At 37.7% G+C, this 18548-nt stretch overlaps 2 protein-coding genes across 8 annotated transcripts in view; both read left to right on the forward strand.

The window, feature by feature from the left end:
- The window catches only part of gle1 (GLE1 RNA export mediator), a 37359-nt gene extending 32741 nt beyond the window's left edge, over nucleotides 1-4618 (forward strand). For both annotated transcript variants that reach the window (XM_055660213.1, XM_055660212.1), the window contains exon 16: nucleotides 1607-4618. In XM_055660213.1, coding sequence (XP_055516188.1) covers nucleotides 1607-1675 — 69 coding nt within the window. In that variant the 3' untranslated portion in view covers nucleotides 1676-4618. The remainder of the gene's footprint in view (nucleotides 1-1606) is intronic.
- Nucleotides 4619-9080: 4462 nt separating this feature from the next.
- Nucleotides 9081-18548, forward strand: part of sptan1 (spectrin alpha, non-erythrocytic 1) — a 75490-nt gene continuing 66022 nt past the window's right edge. For 2 of the 6 annotated variants that reach the window (XM_055660214.1, XM_055660216.1), the window contains exons 1-3: nucleotides 11905-11968; nucleotides 17215-17291; nucleotides 18167-18329. In XM_055660214.1, coding sequence (XP_055516189.1) covers nucleotides 11939-11968; nucleotides 17215-17291; nucleotides 18167-18329 — 270 coding nt within the window. In that variant the 5' untranslated portion in view covers nucleotides 11905-11938. Of the gene's footprint in view, nucleotides 9190-11904; nucleotides 11969-17214; nucleotides 17292-18166; nucleotides 18330-18548 lie in introns of those variants that run through there. The other 4 variants (XM_055660219.1, XM_055660217.1, XM_055660215.1 and 1 more) reach the window with 3 other exon arrangements.

The following is an 18548-nucleotide window of genomic DNA, read 5'->3' on the forward strand; positions in this document are numbered from 1 at the left end:
TTTTGCTGCTATTAATGTTAATCGAAGATCATTTCTGTTAGGACTATCAACTGGACACTAGGTTAATGACCTCTGTAAATTGCCCCTAGTGTGTAAGATATGGTTGAGAAAGTGGGAGAGCATAGAACTAGCGTGATCAATGGTTAGTGTGAACTTGATAGGTTGAAGGGACTGTTTTCATGCTATAATCTTTCAATCAATCATTAATAAAGCTTGTGTATTCTACACATTGCAGGAGAATTCCACATGTTAAATAACATTGTTTTCAAATTGCACATTTCAGAATTCAAAGTGCCTTTACTTGTTTCATTAGCGTAATTAAAAATAATATTTGTGGTAAAAGTGATTCAAGAAATTTGGCCATCTTTCAGCGGCTAGTTATTTAAATGTTATGATCAGCTGTCCAGTCTAAAATATCTTGAAACTTTAAAATAGTTTGAAAAATATAAACAAGATTCTAACAATAAAATTGAAATGGGCTTCAGTACAACATATCTGATCTTTTAGACCAGATTTGCCTGAGAAATATGTTTCCTACAAGTGCTGCTCAACCTGCAGAGTTTCACCAGCAATGCCTTCCTTGAAATTAGTAGATTTATCAATAGCAAGGAAGATTATATAAAGGTAAAGCAGGATACAGATCCAATGGAAGGTTGGGCGGAGCATTGATAACTGGAATTTAATCCAGGTGAGTGTATGGTGATGCCTTGCGGGACATTAAGGAATTTTGATGAACAGAAGGATCTCGGCTTTCAAGTTCATAGTTTCCTAAAAATGGCACACAAGTAGATAGAATGATGAAGAAGGCTCCTAGCATGTCTGCCATCATAGGTCAGGGCATAAAAAATTGGGATGTTATGGGGCATCTGTAAAAACACTGGTTAGTGTATTTGGAGTTAGACACAAAATGCTGGAGTAACTCAGCGGGAGAGGCAGCATCTCTGGAGAGTAGGAATGACGATCAGTCTGAAGAAGGCTCTCTACCTGAAACATCAACCATTCCTTCTCCAGAGATGCTGCCTGTCCCGCTGAGTTACTCCAGCATTTTGTGTGTATCTTTGTTTTAAACCAGCATCTGCAGTTCATTCCTACACAGTGTATTGGAGTATTGTGTGCCCTTCTACTTTTCTGACCACAGGAGGATATGTTTGCACTGAAGTTAATGCAGAGTGGGGTAACTGGGGTGTTGCATTGATTGGAGGACTTTAGATATGGGGAGAAATTGGACAAGCTGGGTTAGTTTCGGTGATCTTAGAGGTATTTGAAAATATAAGGGGCCAAGAGTGGGTAGATCGTCTGAATCTTTTTTTCCCCATGGTACGGTAATAAGTTAAGGAGATAGGAAGGATTTTTTTAACCAAATGGCTATTTTGTAAAATTGCTGCCAGAAAAATTATGGAATCCGATACGATGACGAGACATTTAAATAGGCACTTGCACGGACATAGTCAAGGCATAGAAGAATATGGACTGAGTATGGGTAAATTGAATCTGTGTAAACAGGCAAAATGGTTGGCATGGACGTGGCATGCCAAAAGGCTTGTTTCTGTACTGGACAATGCTATGACTTTAAATTTTTGATTTCTCCTGTCTGTCTGCATTACAGAAAAGCTTGAAACAAAAAGATTTTCCTTTACCGAAGGGCTACCTAAAACCTGCATTCTGGAAGTCGTGAACAATTCAAACGACTGGATCAACAAGCCAAGGAAATTTTACTTGCTCTCGACTAAATCATTTTTTAAATTTTACTGTTGTATATTAATATTAAAAATAATTAACTTAAGTGGGATTGTCGATATTAATTGAATGTTTATACTTAATTTGTCAGTTCTACTGTGACTTAAAGCTTTGTGTTGCTCTTGGTGTTCAACATTTTGTAGTCCTCTAAGCTATAGTAATTGACAAGAGGGCAAACAGTGTTTGAGAAGCTGTATATTTTAATTGATTGTTTGTGATTTGGGGTTTATTGTGTAACATGAAATGATCATGTGACTATTATTGTATGAAGTAATCAGCATCCACTGTCGTCACAGGTTGCATCAAGTATTTACGGATCGGTGCAGTTGATGTTTCTTGAGAGTATTAATAGGTTGTGGGAAGCCTTTATAATATGCTGTATACTAACTTTGTAAAAATATTTGTGGTATCTTATGCATTGGACACTCAATCTAATGATTGATGTGAATGGTGAAGTAACTTGCCTAGGATTTGGTGAATTATTTCCTTTAGAAGGCATCATGTTCTTTTTAAATATTGTTTTGCTAACTACTTGGTTTCCGTTAACTGTGTACCTTGAATAGTTGAGTAGCCTGCTATACTTCCAAATTACTATCTTCCACCAAGCACATTCTCCCCTTGAAGTATCATTGATTGTATTGAGCAACGACTTTACTATATCTGTCCTCTCCACTGAGGAGTGGTAATCTGCCTGATGGGGAACCAGTTAGATGTGGGGTTGGGAAGTTTTACTCAGCCCTTTTCTGCTTATCCCATTACTATATTTTCTACACTTTATAAGGTGTATTTTGCCACTTCCCTGGGAATAGTTTGGGACAATCATGCATATAAATAAATTAAGTATTTAAGGCATTTCTAGAAAATTATAAAGACCATTGCATCCATCTGCTTTGTGACTTTGTGGTCCACTTAAGCTGCCCCCTGTTGTATTTTCATTTTTCTCTTATCAACCGATAATTCTATTTATTTCATCATTATGCTCACTGAGTAGAATAGCCTTGTGCAGAAATTTCTATTTGCATAGAATTTTCAACGCCTCGGATGGCTATTTGGCTCATCTAGTCCAAATCTGCATGAGTGGATATAATAGGCTCTTCCTACCCTGCCCCATCAGAAAAATGTTCTTTCTTCATTTAATTTATTGGTGGTTCTCTTGTATTTATGAACCCCCATTTTGGATAACTTCCCTACAAATGATTTTTTTTTTCTCCTTTAAATAGCTATTTATAATTTTAAAGATCTCTAGGGTAGACACAAAATGCTGGGGAGTAACTCAGTGGGACAGGCAGCATCTCTAGAGGGAAGGATTGAGACCCTTCTTCATTCTTTAAAGATCTCTACCTCTCCTAGAGTTTAAAAAAAAAAATGTTGTCACGAAACTGAGATTAACTAGCTTTTATTTAAAAAATGGAAAAATAACCATGTGATACCGTTTCTGTATTTCTTCTGTGCAAGGAGAATGAAAATTAGAGGTCAATTCATAAACAATTGTTGAATGAACATGGGCTATCCTTGATTTTGGTCTAGACTTTTTGTATTGCATTGTCAAATCTATTTGCATTTGCGAAGAGTGCTTGCGTTAAATGTATTCCTAAATGCAATAGTTTAGAGCATTTTTGGAACTTAGCATTTATGAATTAATGGGTTTTGCCCTTTTGTATGCAAGATGCAGTATCCACTTTATGTAATGATTTTAACAGAGCAAATGTATTCCAAAACAGCACTGACATTATCAAACAGAAAATTGATATTGTATCATGTGAAGGTAGTGGTGCAATACCAAACTTTTAAAACTTAAGTTGGATTTTAAAGTCTTCAGGAGGGGTAGAGAGATCATACGACATAGGAGCAGATTTGGCCCATTGAATCTGCTCTGCCATTCAACCATGGCTGAAGTATTTTTCCTTCTCAACCCTATTCTCCTGCCTTCTCACTAATCTTTGATGCCCTTACTAATCAAGAAACCTATCTGTCTCAGCTTTAAAGATAAATATCATCTGCAATCACCACTTTAGAGATAAAGGAGAAGATCTCCAAGCTTTTAGGAACTTGGATCTAAATGGTGGAGTGATTGTGTTTTTAAATAATTATACTGAGTATGCCAAAACTCAAAGTATGCAGAGGGACTGAAAGAGGCCGTACAGATAGAAAGGGGCAAGACATGAAAGCGAGGATTAGAATTTTGAAGTTAATGCTTTTCTGAATTGCAATATCATGGAGGACTGATAATTGGGATGATGCTGTGTATATCACATGCAGCATGCCTTACTGTGATAGAAAGTTACAGGGAAGGCAGGAGAACAATTAAATGTTCGTGTTTTGAGGTGAGGGATTCAGCAGAAGATGGGCGAGTTGGATGGTGATAATGGGTTGGAACAGTCTAAATCTGTCACAGAAACAATGTTCAAAACTTATCTTTGTCAGAAAACACACCTTGCTTGTGAGCAGTGAATCAATGTTCCGAAAGATGCGATGTGACAGATTCCGTGTCTGGGGAAACGGTCTTTGTGACAAGTACTTTATTTTTTTTCACTGAACCATTCCTAAATGACAGACAGGCTGACAATTTATAAATACCAGGCCAAGAGAGATGGTGGTGATTTGATATACGTGGGTGTTATTATGATATAGTGGAAACTGTTGTGCTTTAGAATGATGATGCTGAGGAGTAGCACATAGGCAAGCATTAAGAAGGAAGTTGAAGGATGAATCAAGAGTGTTTAATTGTCAATTGAGCCGAAAACAAAACAATTGAATTATTTCTGACTTATTTTCTTACTTGCACAGTGTATTCTGTTTACATATTCTGTTGTGCTGCAGCAAGCAAGAATTTCATTGTCCTATCTGGGTCACATGACAATAAAACTCTTTTGACTCTTGACTTGACTCTTGACAGATCTGTAAACACAGTACATGAATAACACAATAATAAAAATAAAATCGACAAATTAAAATGCATTGTTAACGCAAAACAAAAGCCCGGAGTCCCTAGTTCAACCAGGACCATTGTTATTAATAATTTATTTGGTGTTTGTAGTGCTCAAGAGTCAGATTTTTGGGAAGATGCTGTACCTGAACCTGAAGATCACAATTTTCAAACTCCAATATCTTCCTGATGAAGAGGAATTGGCAGTAATTCATCCAACAATAATGGCGTGATTGTCATTGGTGTCATTGTCATTTAATGGTCGGTAGGAGCTGTGCCTGGCTACACAGTCATGGGTATAGAGTGAGTATAGAAGGAACTATACTGTGTCTGTGCTGATGGTTATCGATGAGGAAGTGTTATGAATTCGTAGCTATCTGGTCTGTGATGAGGACATCACGATCCAGTTGCAAAGGATGCACAGAGACCCAGTGTGAGCTTAGTAAGTTTTGAACGGATGATGGTGTTGAATGCCGAGCTGTAGTCTATGAACAGCAGCTTGATGTATGTTTTCTTATTGTCCAAGTAGTCAGTGCAGAATGGAAAGCTAGCAAGATTGCATCTCTTATTGATCTATTGTGGTTGTGGCAAATTGTAGTGGGTCCAGGTTCTTGCTAAGGTAGGAGTTGATATGCGCCATAATCAACCTGTCAAAGAAGTTCATCGCCACAGATGTACTACATGTCTAGTTATCAAGGCATGCTATCTTACTCTTTTGAGCACCAGTATTATTGAGAACTGCAGATGTCTGTAATGAGATGCCCACAAACACTCTAGACAGTTGGTTGGTGCAGGTATTGAGAACGCCACCAGGTTTTTGAGGGTTCAAACTTATGAAGGATCTTATGATGTTGTCCTCAGTGATTGAGATAAGATTGTCAGAGGATAATATGATCAACTGTGTCAGTCTGCTGGTTGGTCAAGGAGGATTATCCCTTGTGCTATAAGAGGAGTGCAATAACTTAATCCCACTCCTTTCTTGGCTGAGAATGAGAAGTATCAGCTGGGTTTCTAGCTGATTACCATTTAAAGACATTTGCTGTGAATTATGTCAATCTATTGCAAGTGTCTTAATTGCATCTAGAGGTTTCTGATCTAATTTATTTCAGTTTATTTCAAAATGTGTTTATTTGGCCTTTGCACTATCTTGGTCAGTTTATTGTATTTAGAATAACTGATTTATTGCATTTCTATTTTGTTAACTAATGCTCCTATAAAGCTGCAATAAGTAAGAATTTTGTTGTTCAGTTCATATGATGAACACTTCTGAACCTTTTGAAGAGCTTGGGGGATAAAGTACCATCTGTGGAGTAAATGGATGTCAGTTTCATGTTGAGACTGCATCAGAACTCAAATTAGAGGTAAGGTAGTCAATGTATCAAAGTGAGAGGGAGAGGCGAGATGGAGACTGGTAGTGGTGGGGTTATTCAGTTTGTGGAATGATGAGCTGGGGGAGGTGGCATTCAGATGGTGTGAGGTTGGAAAGTGTGAAGGTGTGGAGAAGTTGCGGTGGTCATTGTTACATTGGTAATTTGAAATTAAAAGTCAAGAGGGTAAGAGGCCATGTGAGGGTTGTCCAAGTGGAAGGGGAGAGCTGGGGACATAGAAACAGATTGTTGGTAAGGGGTGCTGAAGAAATAATCAAGTTGAGTTTATTAACATGCACAGTTAGTCTGATTTTTGTGCTGGTCCCTGAACAGTTCATCTAGAGATGTTAATGTCCAGGAATTTGAAGCTGCTGCTTCTATTGCTGACCCACCAATGAAAACTGGCACTTTTAAAAAAAAATGAATGAATAGTCACAAAGACACTGACAGCAGAACACAACATCTTGTTAGACCCCAAACTCGGGGTGCATGGGTACAAACATGAGTCTTCTGTGAGGACTGCCCTCTTGGTGTCGGGGAGGATGAAGTTAAGGGGGACGGAGAAGGTGACAACATGGCATGGGATGAGATATTACATTGAGGGGGGGGGAGAGAAGTAAATTTAACATTGAAATTGACAGAGAGGTGAACAGTTCTTTGCCCCAAGCATTCACTGCGTAAGTCCTCGGCAGGAGGGGACATTTAGTGGGAGGAAAGTGCTTGACTCTGTTTGATTATTCTGAGCCCATTTGAATTTAAAAATATATATTTTGAATGAAGATACAGAAACACTGCAGATGTTGATTTGCACATGGTTGTTTAATACCCTAGAACTAATATGGAAGAGAAATATAAGGGAAATGACTGAAAAGTATGTCATTTGGGAGAATAAAAATGTTTACAGCAATGTGCATGCTTGATAGCACAGGTAAACAAGTGCTAAATAGGAAATCTGACTTTGGAGTAGAAAAAAGTACAACTTTTATTTGTTTCCAAATAATGGATCTTTTTGTAGTATTAGACAAAAAGAATTAGATCTTTTTGAGAATAATAGCTTTGCCAATACTGGCGACAAAAAAAAATGCTGAGTAATTTGAACAGCTGCCAATTTTTAACTGCATTTTCCAGAGCCTTTCCTGGTGGAACGGTGGTATTGTGGGCTCTGCAGATATTTGGTGCAGTGTGCACAATGCATAGGATTGCGTGATTAGGTTTGGGACAGAATTGCATGTGGTAGAAAAATCTGCCTTATTTAAAGGGGAAATGTTCTTATCCTGAGTACCATTAATTGAAAGGAAAAAAATAAAATAGGAGTGAGTGTAGTGTGTTGATAGATTGGTTAATTGTCCTAGACTGGAAAGGCAAGAAACTGCAGATGCTGGAATCTTGAGCAAAACACAAAGTGCTGGAGGAACTCTGCAGACGAGGAAGCATCTGGGGTATGAACTTTTCAGGCTGGGACTATTCATTATCCTGGAACTCATTATCTTGTACAACTCCCATTGTGATAGGATTTGTCTCTATAGACATCTGGTCGATATTTCTCTGGTTTACTGTAATCTTTATCAGATTTGGCTGTAGTATTTTCTGCATCAGATTCTACACTAAACATTTAGCGTGTTGGATACATTGTTCTTTGGATCATAAGACAGAGCAGAATTGGGCCATTCAATCCATCAAATGTGCTTTTATTCTGAGGCTTTGCCCTCTGGTCCTAGATTCTTCTACTACTAAAAGCATTGCATTTGCCTTCCTTAACACCGACTCAACATGCAAATTAAAGTTTTGGGAATCCTGCACTTACAAGTTCCTTTACTACAATTTCTGAATCCTTTCTCCATTTAGAAAATGGCCTACTCCTTTATTTCTTCTACCAAAGTGCCCACTCAAAGTCCTTCTGCAGCCTCCCTGCTTCATCAATATTACTTGCCCTTCACTTATCTTTGTATCATCCCATGCAATTCCAACGTCCAGATCATTCATATATAGTGTGAGAAGTACACTTCTCCCAACACCGACCCTTGCAGAACACCATTAGTCACTGTAGGAAGGAACTGCAGATGGCTTAAACAGAAGATAGACACAAAAAGCTGGAGTAACTCAGCGGGACAGGCAGCATCTCTAGAGAGAAGGTTATTTCCTCAACTGCTTGTTATTTCATCAAAGAACTGCAAGATTTGTCAGGCAAAGTACCCTGAAACATCATCCTTAATAATGGCCACTAAAGTCTTACCAACCACTGAAGTCGGGCAAACCGTCTTATAATTTTCTTTTTTTTTTGCCTTGCTTGCTCCCTTCTTATACAGTGGAGTTACATGTGCTTGGGGCGACTACGTGAATATGTGTTATCTTCTAAAACCCATATGGGGTAAGTATACCTCGTATCCCGTATCTATAAATTGCATCCCTAAATATTCTCCCATCAGAATAGTTGTAAATGTATAGGCTTGCACACGCCCCTATGTCATTTAATCTGTGTCCCAGTTCTTGCTTACCAAATATCGTTGTAAATGTACTTTTAACAACTGGGTGCTCTCATGGTACCCAGTTGTTAAGAGCAGTTCACCACCCACTTCTTAAATAGGCAATACATGCCATATTTATAAAAGAAGAATTCGAGGCATGCGAAGTATTCGTATTCTAGTATCGCTTTCTCGGGCCAATTAGAAATGAGCAGCACATATGGTCTTTCTGATGTCACCGACAGTGCTTGAACAAAATAAAACCCCTTCGCGTATAATCAATTACTTCGAAGAGATGATTTCAGTAAATGTTAATTCGGAATGGTGCGTGGTTGCCGATGCAACACTGCAGAGAGGATATGCGGAATTTACCGAGGCTGTTCGGAGCGAATCTTCTGCTAAACACCCCAACATTCAAATTATGATCTTGACCTTGAGAGGATTGGAGCGGTGCAGTGTTTGGGCAACGGCAATGCTCGCCGAAGCAGGCGCCTCACCCCGATGACGGAAAGTGCCGAAGTAGCTGCCGCGCCCGCTTGACGGAATTGGCCGAAGGTGCTCGGGTTTTGCTCGTTTCCTTGCTGCAGAACAGTGACATCATCATCGCGGTCGGTAAAAGAGGCCGGAGCGAGCTCGGAGGGCGACAGTCTGCAGCGATCGGCGAGCGAGCGAGCGAGGGAAGGAAGGAAGGGTTTTGGTATGCTTTATATTTATCTGGAAATATGATGGTTTAAAGTCAGTAAATCATCCATTTCAATGCTCCGTTTTTTATTCAACCTGCTATATATATACATATATATATATTCATATTTTAAGTGCGGTTGTTGAGAAAGCATTTGATTGAATAAACTATTGAGGTAAAACATCAAATTTCTGTTTGATTTTGCATTTTGTTTTGACTGATATGGGAGAAGGGTTTCCAGTCAACGTGGTTATCGGGCGTTGTCTCCGGTCCAAGGAGCGAGGAATTTTAATATATACATTTGAACTGTAATTATTGAACTGGATAATTGAACTGAATCTGTCTATCTGACATCTGGAGTATTTTTACAAAAATATCCAAAGACAAAATATGTAAAATATTTCTGTTCCCCGCGGCTGCACATTTTCAGTTTTTTTTCTTATGTGCTGTTGCATACAATTGTACGGCATGTTTAAAATAATGCTAAACATGGCTTTTCTCCCCCCTGGTTTTTGGTGTTTTCAATCACAATGAGCTTTAAAATGGCTGCGGGGATGGGTTTCCTGCGGTTTCGACCGCAGCAAGGTCAGAGAACATATCTAGAATATAAATATCCATAGATGAGAGGAATCGGTCCAGAGGTTGTCTTGGGGAGAGGACTCGTCTTCATTGTGGCAATGTGGAATTCTTCCTCCAGGGAAGGAAGGTCAGAGGAGAGCGATGGGTGGTAGAAGGAAGAAGAAAAACATAAATGTATTCTCTCAAATAGGTTGGCAGATGATCTTGGATTGAATGAATGGGGAATACATAATTTGATAGAAATACATGGATTTGGCGAATGGCCCGAAAGGAAGAGAAAATGTATTAGAATAGCTAATTCATTGTTCGGTATTCATAAAATCCATGACATGAAACTATTTCTGGAAATCAAGTGGGGGGTGGCCGGGGGAGATTTAAAATATTTTATTGTGACAAAATGGACCTTAAAACAATCCCACATTAATTAACAGAACAGTTTGAAAACTGGTTAATTTAGATTACCAATAACAGATGTCAGGGCGATTCCTCTAGCAACAGTTGAGGAATGCAATGTTTTTTTTCCCAATAATTAACTATATCCAGGAACATGTACAGTGAATTCAAATCAAAATGTGATGTTGAAATGAAAGCAGTTTTATGGCCATAAAATTATGGAAGTCTGAGTGGTACTGGAAGCAGGAGTTGTGTCAATTTTATCATTTCTGTTCCAGGACCGTTTCATTTGTTTAATGCCATGGTTGGTTAGTTGGTTAACATGATTTTAACAATTGTTTTCTTTTCGTTAATTTCATGGAAACATGAAATTCAAGAAATCTGGCCTCCACAAAGACAAATTGTTAATATACTTTTTAAAAATGGACATGCCAGAATTTATTCCATTCTGCTGGATTTTTGATGATTTAAGCAAATTGTCCATGCTTATTTTTTGAAACTGTATTTTATCACAATTATTACATTAATCAGTCATATATATTATGCAACAGTGACCCATTCTGTAGGAATAATAGATCGATGGGCCATTCAGATTACATTTGGAAGATGTTTGCAAGGGATTCCTAGCTCTTTCCTGGAGCACAATTTATTAAAAATCCTCATGTGTTTTGCAGTGCTGCCAATGTGTAATCTAAATTTAATTATCTCAAACGTATACAGGGAGGGGAAGATACTTTAGTCGGGGCAATAGGTTAAAATTGCATAATGGTGAAAAGTCCAATTGGTGGTGTGGCAGGATATCTTTCAGGTGATGACAGTAATTAAAGCTGTGCATCATGTTATTATTGGTATTTTGTTCAAATGTTTATGTATCATATTTATAAACATATATACATATAAACATACTGCATAGTTAAAGAAGATGGTATTTTCTTTGAGCTGTTGCAAAATAAATGTTTTCTGTATTAGGATTTGACACGGATTTAACTACATAAATAAAATATTGATTCTACAGTTAGATCATTTAGGGGGGGGGGGGGGGGGGGGGGGGGGGAATAGAACCGGTCTGATACACAATGTTTTTAATTGCCATATTTTTGTAATAGGGTGTCCGTGCACTAGAATAACAGTTCAAAGATTTCGTAAAGTTGAAGATGTATGCAAAGGTTATGCAATTGGAAGCTAGTGGAAAACTGCAGTGAATGTGTTTTGTATACTGCATCAAAACAAGGTCAGGGTGGAGTTAGTTATTGCTTCACTAGTTGTGTTGGAATGCGATAGACACAGAACGCTGGAGTAGCTCAGCGGGACAGGCAGCATCTTTGGAGAGAAGGAATGGATGACGTTTCGGGTCGAGACCCTTCTTCTGATTCTTCAATTGGAATTTAATTTGAATATCCTAATTTTATTTAAGGTTATAAAATTGTGCCACCACAGTTTTAAATTAAATTACTTTAAAAAAAAAAAAAAAAGTTCCTTTGCTAATAATCTAAATAACGATGGTTTTCGTGGAAGAAATTAGAACTGAGCAAACCCGCCATTTCTAATCGAAATAGAATTGGGAATTTGATGCGGTTGCCTAAATACAAATCACAATTACCTCGTGTTTGAGGAGGCCTGAAAACAATTGTCTTTTTGGTTCAGTGTTCAAATTTAGAGAAACAAATACTAAGGAATTTAACAATAACACTTTTTATATTGAAATATCCGATCTTTATGCAGAATGTATTTTGTGTGAATTGTTTTATAATTATTTAGCAGATATACTGCTTATCAAACAGCACCGCTCATCATGTCTTCATTCCGTAAAACCAAACTGCAGGTATTGTGTATTTGTGGAATATAGTGTGATTGACTGACTGTTAATTGGTATGTACTTCAGTAACATGAAGATGATTACAAGAGCAATAAATTGGGTGACGCATGCAGCATGATTTGACAGTTGCATTTTACCTCCGACTGATATAACAGAATTCCTTAATGATTTGGAGTCTCATTTGCATTTTTATTTGCTCTTAGAACTGTTCTTCTAACTGCCTTTCTTCAATTAATTACTATTTACAACAAAAATTCTCAGTTGAAATATTGGCAGCTGACGTACATTTTTTTTTTTTGCAAGGGCAATTGTATAGAAACTAATGTCCTACCTTAGTATCATAGTCCTACCTTGGGTAATGTTTCTTAAAGATGTCCTACAAGGTTATCATTCAACACGCGTTTCAATTAACTTAAAGTAATAGATTATTTATAATCATTCTCTCAAGGGACTTTTTTCTGTGGAAGTATTTATGTTACTATAAATTAATTTAAACTTAATTATAAGTTTATATGGCAGATATTAATGTTTCTCTCAAACTGTTGTAGAAAGACCTGAGTATGCTATGTAGGATTAATCTTTTAATCTTGGTTGCCTTTTTGTAAAACAAAGCTTGCACAAAATACTTTCTACGTGTGAAAGTTTCATTTATTTCTGTTCACTTGAGCTTTCTGATATTAATTTGGCTTGTGAATAAGTTGATTAGTTTTAGTCTGTCAAGCCCACTTTTTATTCTCAGTCTGAATATTAAACAGGATTTTAAAATTATTTTTTCAAAATTTAGTTATCACTGACTGCAGCCCATTCTTTGCTTATTCACATGAAAGGCAGGTAGATGTTTTGCTCCATTTCTTTTTCAATGCTTTTATAAACTGTTCATACACTAAGAAGCATGAATTACTTGGGCCAGACTGTTTGGTGATTTTTAAACAATATTCAACTTCTTCCTTTTGTCCCTGCATCTGTTCCCCATAGCTTTCTGAATACTCTTGCTGCAAATGTTGACCATTTTAAATTATGGCATGACCTTGGAGTGATAATTTTGGCGTTTGGTTGCTGGTTTGTGTCGATGTAAGGGAATGCTGTCCATCAAAGTGTGCAAGTGATGCTGTTGAGCAATGATGCTGAGACATGACTTATCTTTTCAAATAGCATGTATTTTTGCCCCTGGCATTATAGAAATTGTTGACTACCTCAAATGGTTTTATAATGTGGAAATAAAACACAATATATATAATCTTGGCTTGGTTGTATGTTTATATATATATTTCTAGTGCACAGCTGAAGCTTTTATTATATTGAATGTAATTGTACGCTTGTCTTTTTGTAAGAATATAACAGTAATGAAGCATGTTTGGAAATACAAATTAAGCTGGCAGCAGCAACTATCTGTTGTACTAATGACAAGTGCTTGGTTACTGCAGCCATAAATTAATGACCACCTTCCGTAAATGAGGTATGGAACTAATTCCATTCTACTTTTATCTATTGATCATTCAATTTCACGTAATTTAATCATACTGGATAGAATATTCTAGTAAGTTGCTGATTTGTGTTATCAGACTGGGCCACGATGCAATGGGAGTGTCTTATTCCTGAGCAGCTGGTGTGCAGTATTGCACATCAGCAAATGGCCCCATGAGATTTGGAGTGGAGGATTGTGTGGATTGGAGACAAGCTTAGCTACTTGTCGGCTTTTATTAAAGTAATATATATGCTCTAGAACAGGTTTTTTTCAGTACTGTTTTCATGTATTTCATGTGTATTATGATCCTCAGAAAAATCAGACAGTTAACCATTTACAGAGCCTGATCCTGAATAATTTCTGTGAAATTCACTAAGTAAATTATCAGTGTTTCTTTGCTCTGGGAAGAATAAGGGCCAGCAATGCAGAGTACAACTGACATCAGCTGTTCAGCAGAAATGCTGGATGTTATCCCAGGTGTAATTGTTTTAATAATACATCATATAAACTACACAGCTAAAAATATTCAGTTGTTTTGTAGGAATGTAACACAATGAATTGTAATGTAAATGCAAACTAAATTTATGAAACAATATAAAATAACATGATTCTCAAATAACTGGCATTCTTATCTATTTAATTCTGGTAAAGAATGCCTTCTGATGATAGGTGAGGAATTTATTGTTGGATTTCTCTCCAGAAATGCAATTAATCTGCAATGTTCTATTTGATCACAAGCAAATCATGATCTATAAGACCACATTTTGTTTCCAGAGGGAATTTGCCAAAGGCTCGATCTATATAACAATTGGCCTCTGAATTTGCCAGATACTATGATTAAATTGGACCAGGCTGTTGTGAATTCAGACTGTGAGAATTATTTTGACAACATGACACCATCTTTAATCAAATTAGAATGGAATTTTAAGCACAAAGACTAATGATTCTGTCTAGCATTAAATGAATAGATTCAGATTAGGAACAACAAAGGGAGTTATCTCTTTTGCGGTAGTCATGAGATTTAAAAAGTGCTCGTCTGCTGAACCCATAATCTATCTCTGTATTCTGCAGGGTGGAAGGTGCAGAATTGTTCCCTACTGCTAATATTGTTGTGGTAGAATGTGTTGTAAAATATATATATTTATCTCTGTATACAATTGGGACCCTGAGAATCTTGGTGTTTGGAACTTAAACCATAAATTCATTTTTGCACTGTGGGTTATTATGTATGCAGTCGAAGTGCAACATTAAAAGCCATTCTTTTAATTTCTTTCAAATGTTTCCCTCTTCCCTAATTACAGTATAACTCCATGACTTTCTAGACTGGGGGATTTTCTGAAACATTGAATGTTATCCCCAATAATACAGTAATGCCAATGGACTCTTAATTCGCTTCTTTAAATGTTACATAGTATATTACTTTTTCCAATGAACCCAGTAAGTTTAAAGGGAGTATAGGAAGTGGAGACCTGGTAAGTTTCAAGGGAACACAGGAAACATGACCTGGTGATTCAGATGTCGATTCATCAGAATTTCCAAACAGCCAAAGAAAGATTATCAGAGTTTTACTGCATTGAGTCTGTGATTTAGATAGTAGCTGTTGAATTTTACACACTCCTTCAAAATGTGTACAGTTTGTGGGGTGATAGCAGAGAGGGCAGGGGAGACTTGTCATGAACATTTGCAGCTCTATACGTATCAGCTATAGGAATGTTGGAGAGATCCTTACATTTTCAACTTTTTGAATTGCTGACTAAGAATATATTTTAAATTACCAGTGAACATTGTTTCCAGTGTTTGAACAACTGCTTTTGTTTTCTCAATTAACAATGTTCTGACTGCTACAGTGGATTTTAGTCATTACTTTTCTAAATCATTTAGTCATTTATTGTCTTGTGAATGTTAGCATGGCATTTTGCTATTTTTTCAGAGCATTTTTCCCCATGTCCGCTCCTCTGGTGAGGTAGAATTCTATGCATTCCATAACTTGCGCAAATGACCCCTCTCTTGTTGAAATAAGTGCACAGAAGGCGCTCTAACAATGGGAAAGGGGGACAGATTGAACTAACACACAGAATTGTGTCACCTGTAGTTATGTTGCAACTGTTAAAATGGATTTGAGGTTTAGCTGACTAAATATACAAATTAATCTGAGATGAACATGGATTTAGAAATGGGCAGTAATGGCTTTGAAGCTCATTTTGGACCAAAGATGTGAGACAGCCACTTTGGCCTGCCCAATCTTTTAATTGGAAGAAATTTCTGTCCGTATAACTTTGGGTAATGAATAAATAGCTTGCTAGTTTTGGCGACAATGGAGTGCTTTGGAAACACAGTATGGCAAGAGGCCCTTCAGCCTTGACTTAAAGCATCTAATTGCACTCGCTCCAACAGTATTCCTATTTTATTCTGTGCACATTCCCAGCAGATTCTATCAATTTAGAGAGATAGCGTGGAAACAGAATCTGGCCCACCGAGTTCACGCCGACCAATGATCACCCATACACTAGTTCTATTCTACATACTAGAGACAATTTACAGAAGCCAATGAATCTACAAACTTGCCCGTCTTTGGAATGTGTGAGGAATCCGGAGCACCCGGAGAAATCCCACTTGGTCACAGAGAGAACATACAAACTCCAGACAGGCAGCACCCATAGTCTGGATCAAACCTGGGTCTCTGGCGCTATAAGGCAGCAACTCTACTGCTGCGCCACTGTGCCGCCCCGATCACTTGCCTGTGTGCTAAGGGCAATTTACAGGAGCCAATTAATCTACGACCCATTACAATTTTGGGATGTGGAAGCAAACCAGAGAATGCGGAGGAAACCCATACAATCATAGAGAGAATGTGCAAACTTAACACAGATGCACAGGTGGTCAAAATAGAACCTGGGTCCCTGGAACTGTGCTAGCTGGACCACTGGTAATGGTGGTAATACAAAGCCTGGTGTCACTCGCTTTTGTGAAAGTGCTACAAAACATTGCTGACCTGGTGAGAATGTTCTTGTTTGTGTTGGGAACTAGTGGTTGTTGTACTGTGTGAGGCCGACCCATTTTGATGCATTTGTGAAGGGGGTTACTGATATTGGAGATTGATCATGTGTACTCGATTGAGATCCAAAGGCAGAAACAGGGTCTGATTCTGTGCTGCATATTATGTTGTGGTAATTCACCAGATTTTGCTTGTCTAGTAGCCTTGATATTTTTCAGCTGATGGATGGCTTTATCATTCTCTTGGTGAGCTGTAGTAGTATTGACCTATTGAGATGTGGTGGTATTGAGATTGTGGTAGTGTTCTGCGGGATGAATACGTGGATCCTTCCATCAGTGGCTCTCTTTGTTTGAGGAGATGTTGTAAAATGTTCCTTCCAGCAGGGTCTAACTGCTTCTCTATTTTGGAGTTTCTTCTTGGCTTTTCGACAGGTGAGATGTTGCGTGTTCTGGTGCTGGATTCCCTATATGCTTTATCAATCATTCATACATTAGGTTACAGTATTAGAACATTTATACTATAAAAGAGTTTGAAATCCATCAATAATTCTGACAATGTCATGACTTAAAGCTACTCACAAAACATTCCATGTTGAATAATTTATTGTAACTTGAAGAAGCTTGCTCTGGTTCTATATGTTTTAAAGTCAATGACATTGGGGTGGGGGGGAGGAATGCTTTGATTACGGGGATGGAGTTGACTATTAGTTGACATGTTTGAGATGGCTTTTTAATGTTGTCTTCACTTATTTCTAAAATCAATTTTTAATATGTATTTTTATGCCTGTAACAGAAAATGGATTCCACTGGAGTAAAGATTCTAGATTCAGCAGATGACATCCAAGAAAGACGCCACCAGGTGCTAGATAGGTATGAGCTTTTAATTGAGACGTATGCAGTAGATGCTGGAACCTGGAGGGAAAAATGTATGTTAATTACCTTGTGGAATTTATATAGAACAATTGAAGTTGTAATAGTGGCAGCTTGATGTCCAACAAAGGCATTTCTCATCTGCATGAGTAAGGTCCAGACTAAAATGGTATGCAGGTTCTTGTATCGAACGACTTGGCCAAATTAGCCCTATCTGACCATTTTAGTCTATTTCCCCTATCAGAATTGCATTCAGTGACCTGCTGGATATCTACAAGTGAATTTTCATTTCTCTGCTTTTGTTAAGTTCAGATGGAGTCAGTTTGGAGATCACAGTAATGTACATGGGACAATTTGGAGCCATTAGCCTTTGCACAGGAGGGATATAGTTATACAGGCTATGTAAAATTATATCCCCAGAGAAGGGTGCAATGCATAAGGACATATTGCTAGCACAGGATATCGTGATGTGATTGCTTTCATACACCTGCTTACTGGCCTGTGATAGGTAGCAAAGTGTAGAAGCCAGGAGGTCTGAGATAAATGCTGGTCACTGGACTACATTTTTTTAAAGCTGCATTTTTGCCTATTTGCTCGGCCCCATGTTTATTTCAGTGGATGAACACTTGTTTTAAGCAGCCGCCAAGTAGTCTCAAGAATACTTGATCTGGTATCAGGTCAGATGTCTTCTAAGTGTTTGAGACGTGAGATATTTGCACTTTTGTTCTTTGGTGTGCCTGTTTTATAGGCTGTGATTTTCTGATTTGTTTGCTATCATCAGTTCTCACAATTATTTTTTTAATTTTACTTGGGTGTATCTGGGTGAGGGAAAAATCAAGGGCCACAATTCAAGTTACTCTGTTTTTGTGTGCTAGGTACCAGCGGTTCAAGGAACTTTCTATTTTGCGAAGGCAGAAGCTAGAAGATTCTTTCAGTTTTCAGTGTTTCCGCCGTGATGCAGATGAATTGGAGAAATGGATTCAAGAGAAACTTCAAATTGCATCTGATGAAAATTATAAGGATCCCAGCAATCTGCAGGTGCTTGATATTTCAGACCTCTTTTTGAGAGGTTTAGCTCTGTGAAAGTATTGTTTTGCATCTTGTTGTTCATTCCAGTAGCAGTAAATCTTTATGTCAATTTGACATTTTTTAGAATGACATTTTCAGCTAACAAGTCATTTTGATTCTTTGATATATGCAGTTTTATGTACAAAGAACTTGCTTTGCATGAACTCTGTGTGCATCTGGTGATTAGTG

This window comes from Leucoraja erinacea, chromosome 31 (genome assembly GCF_028641065.1).
Source record: "Leucoraja erinacea ecotype New England chromosome 31, Leri_hhj_1, whole genome shotgun sequence".
NCBI classification, from domain to species: domain Eukaryota; kingdom Metazoa; phylum Chordata; class Chondrichthyes; order Rajiformes; family Rajidae; genus Leucoraja; species Leucoraja erinaceus.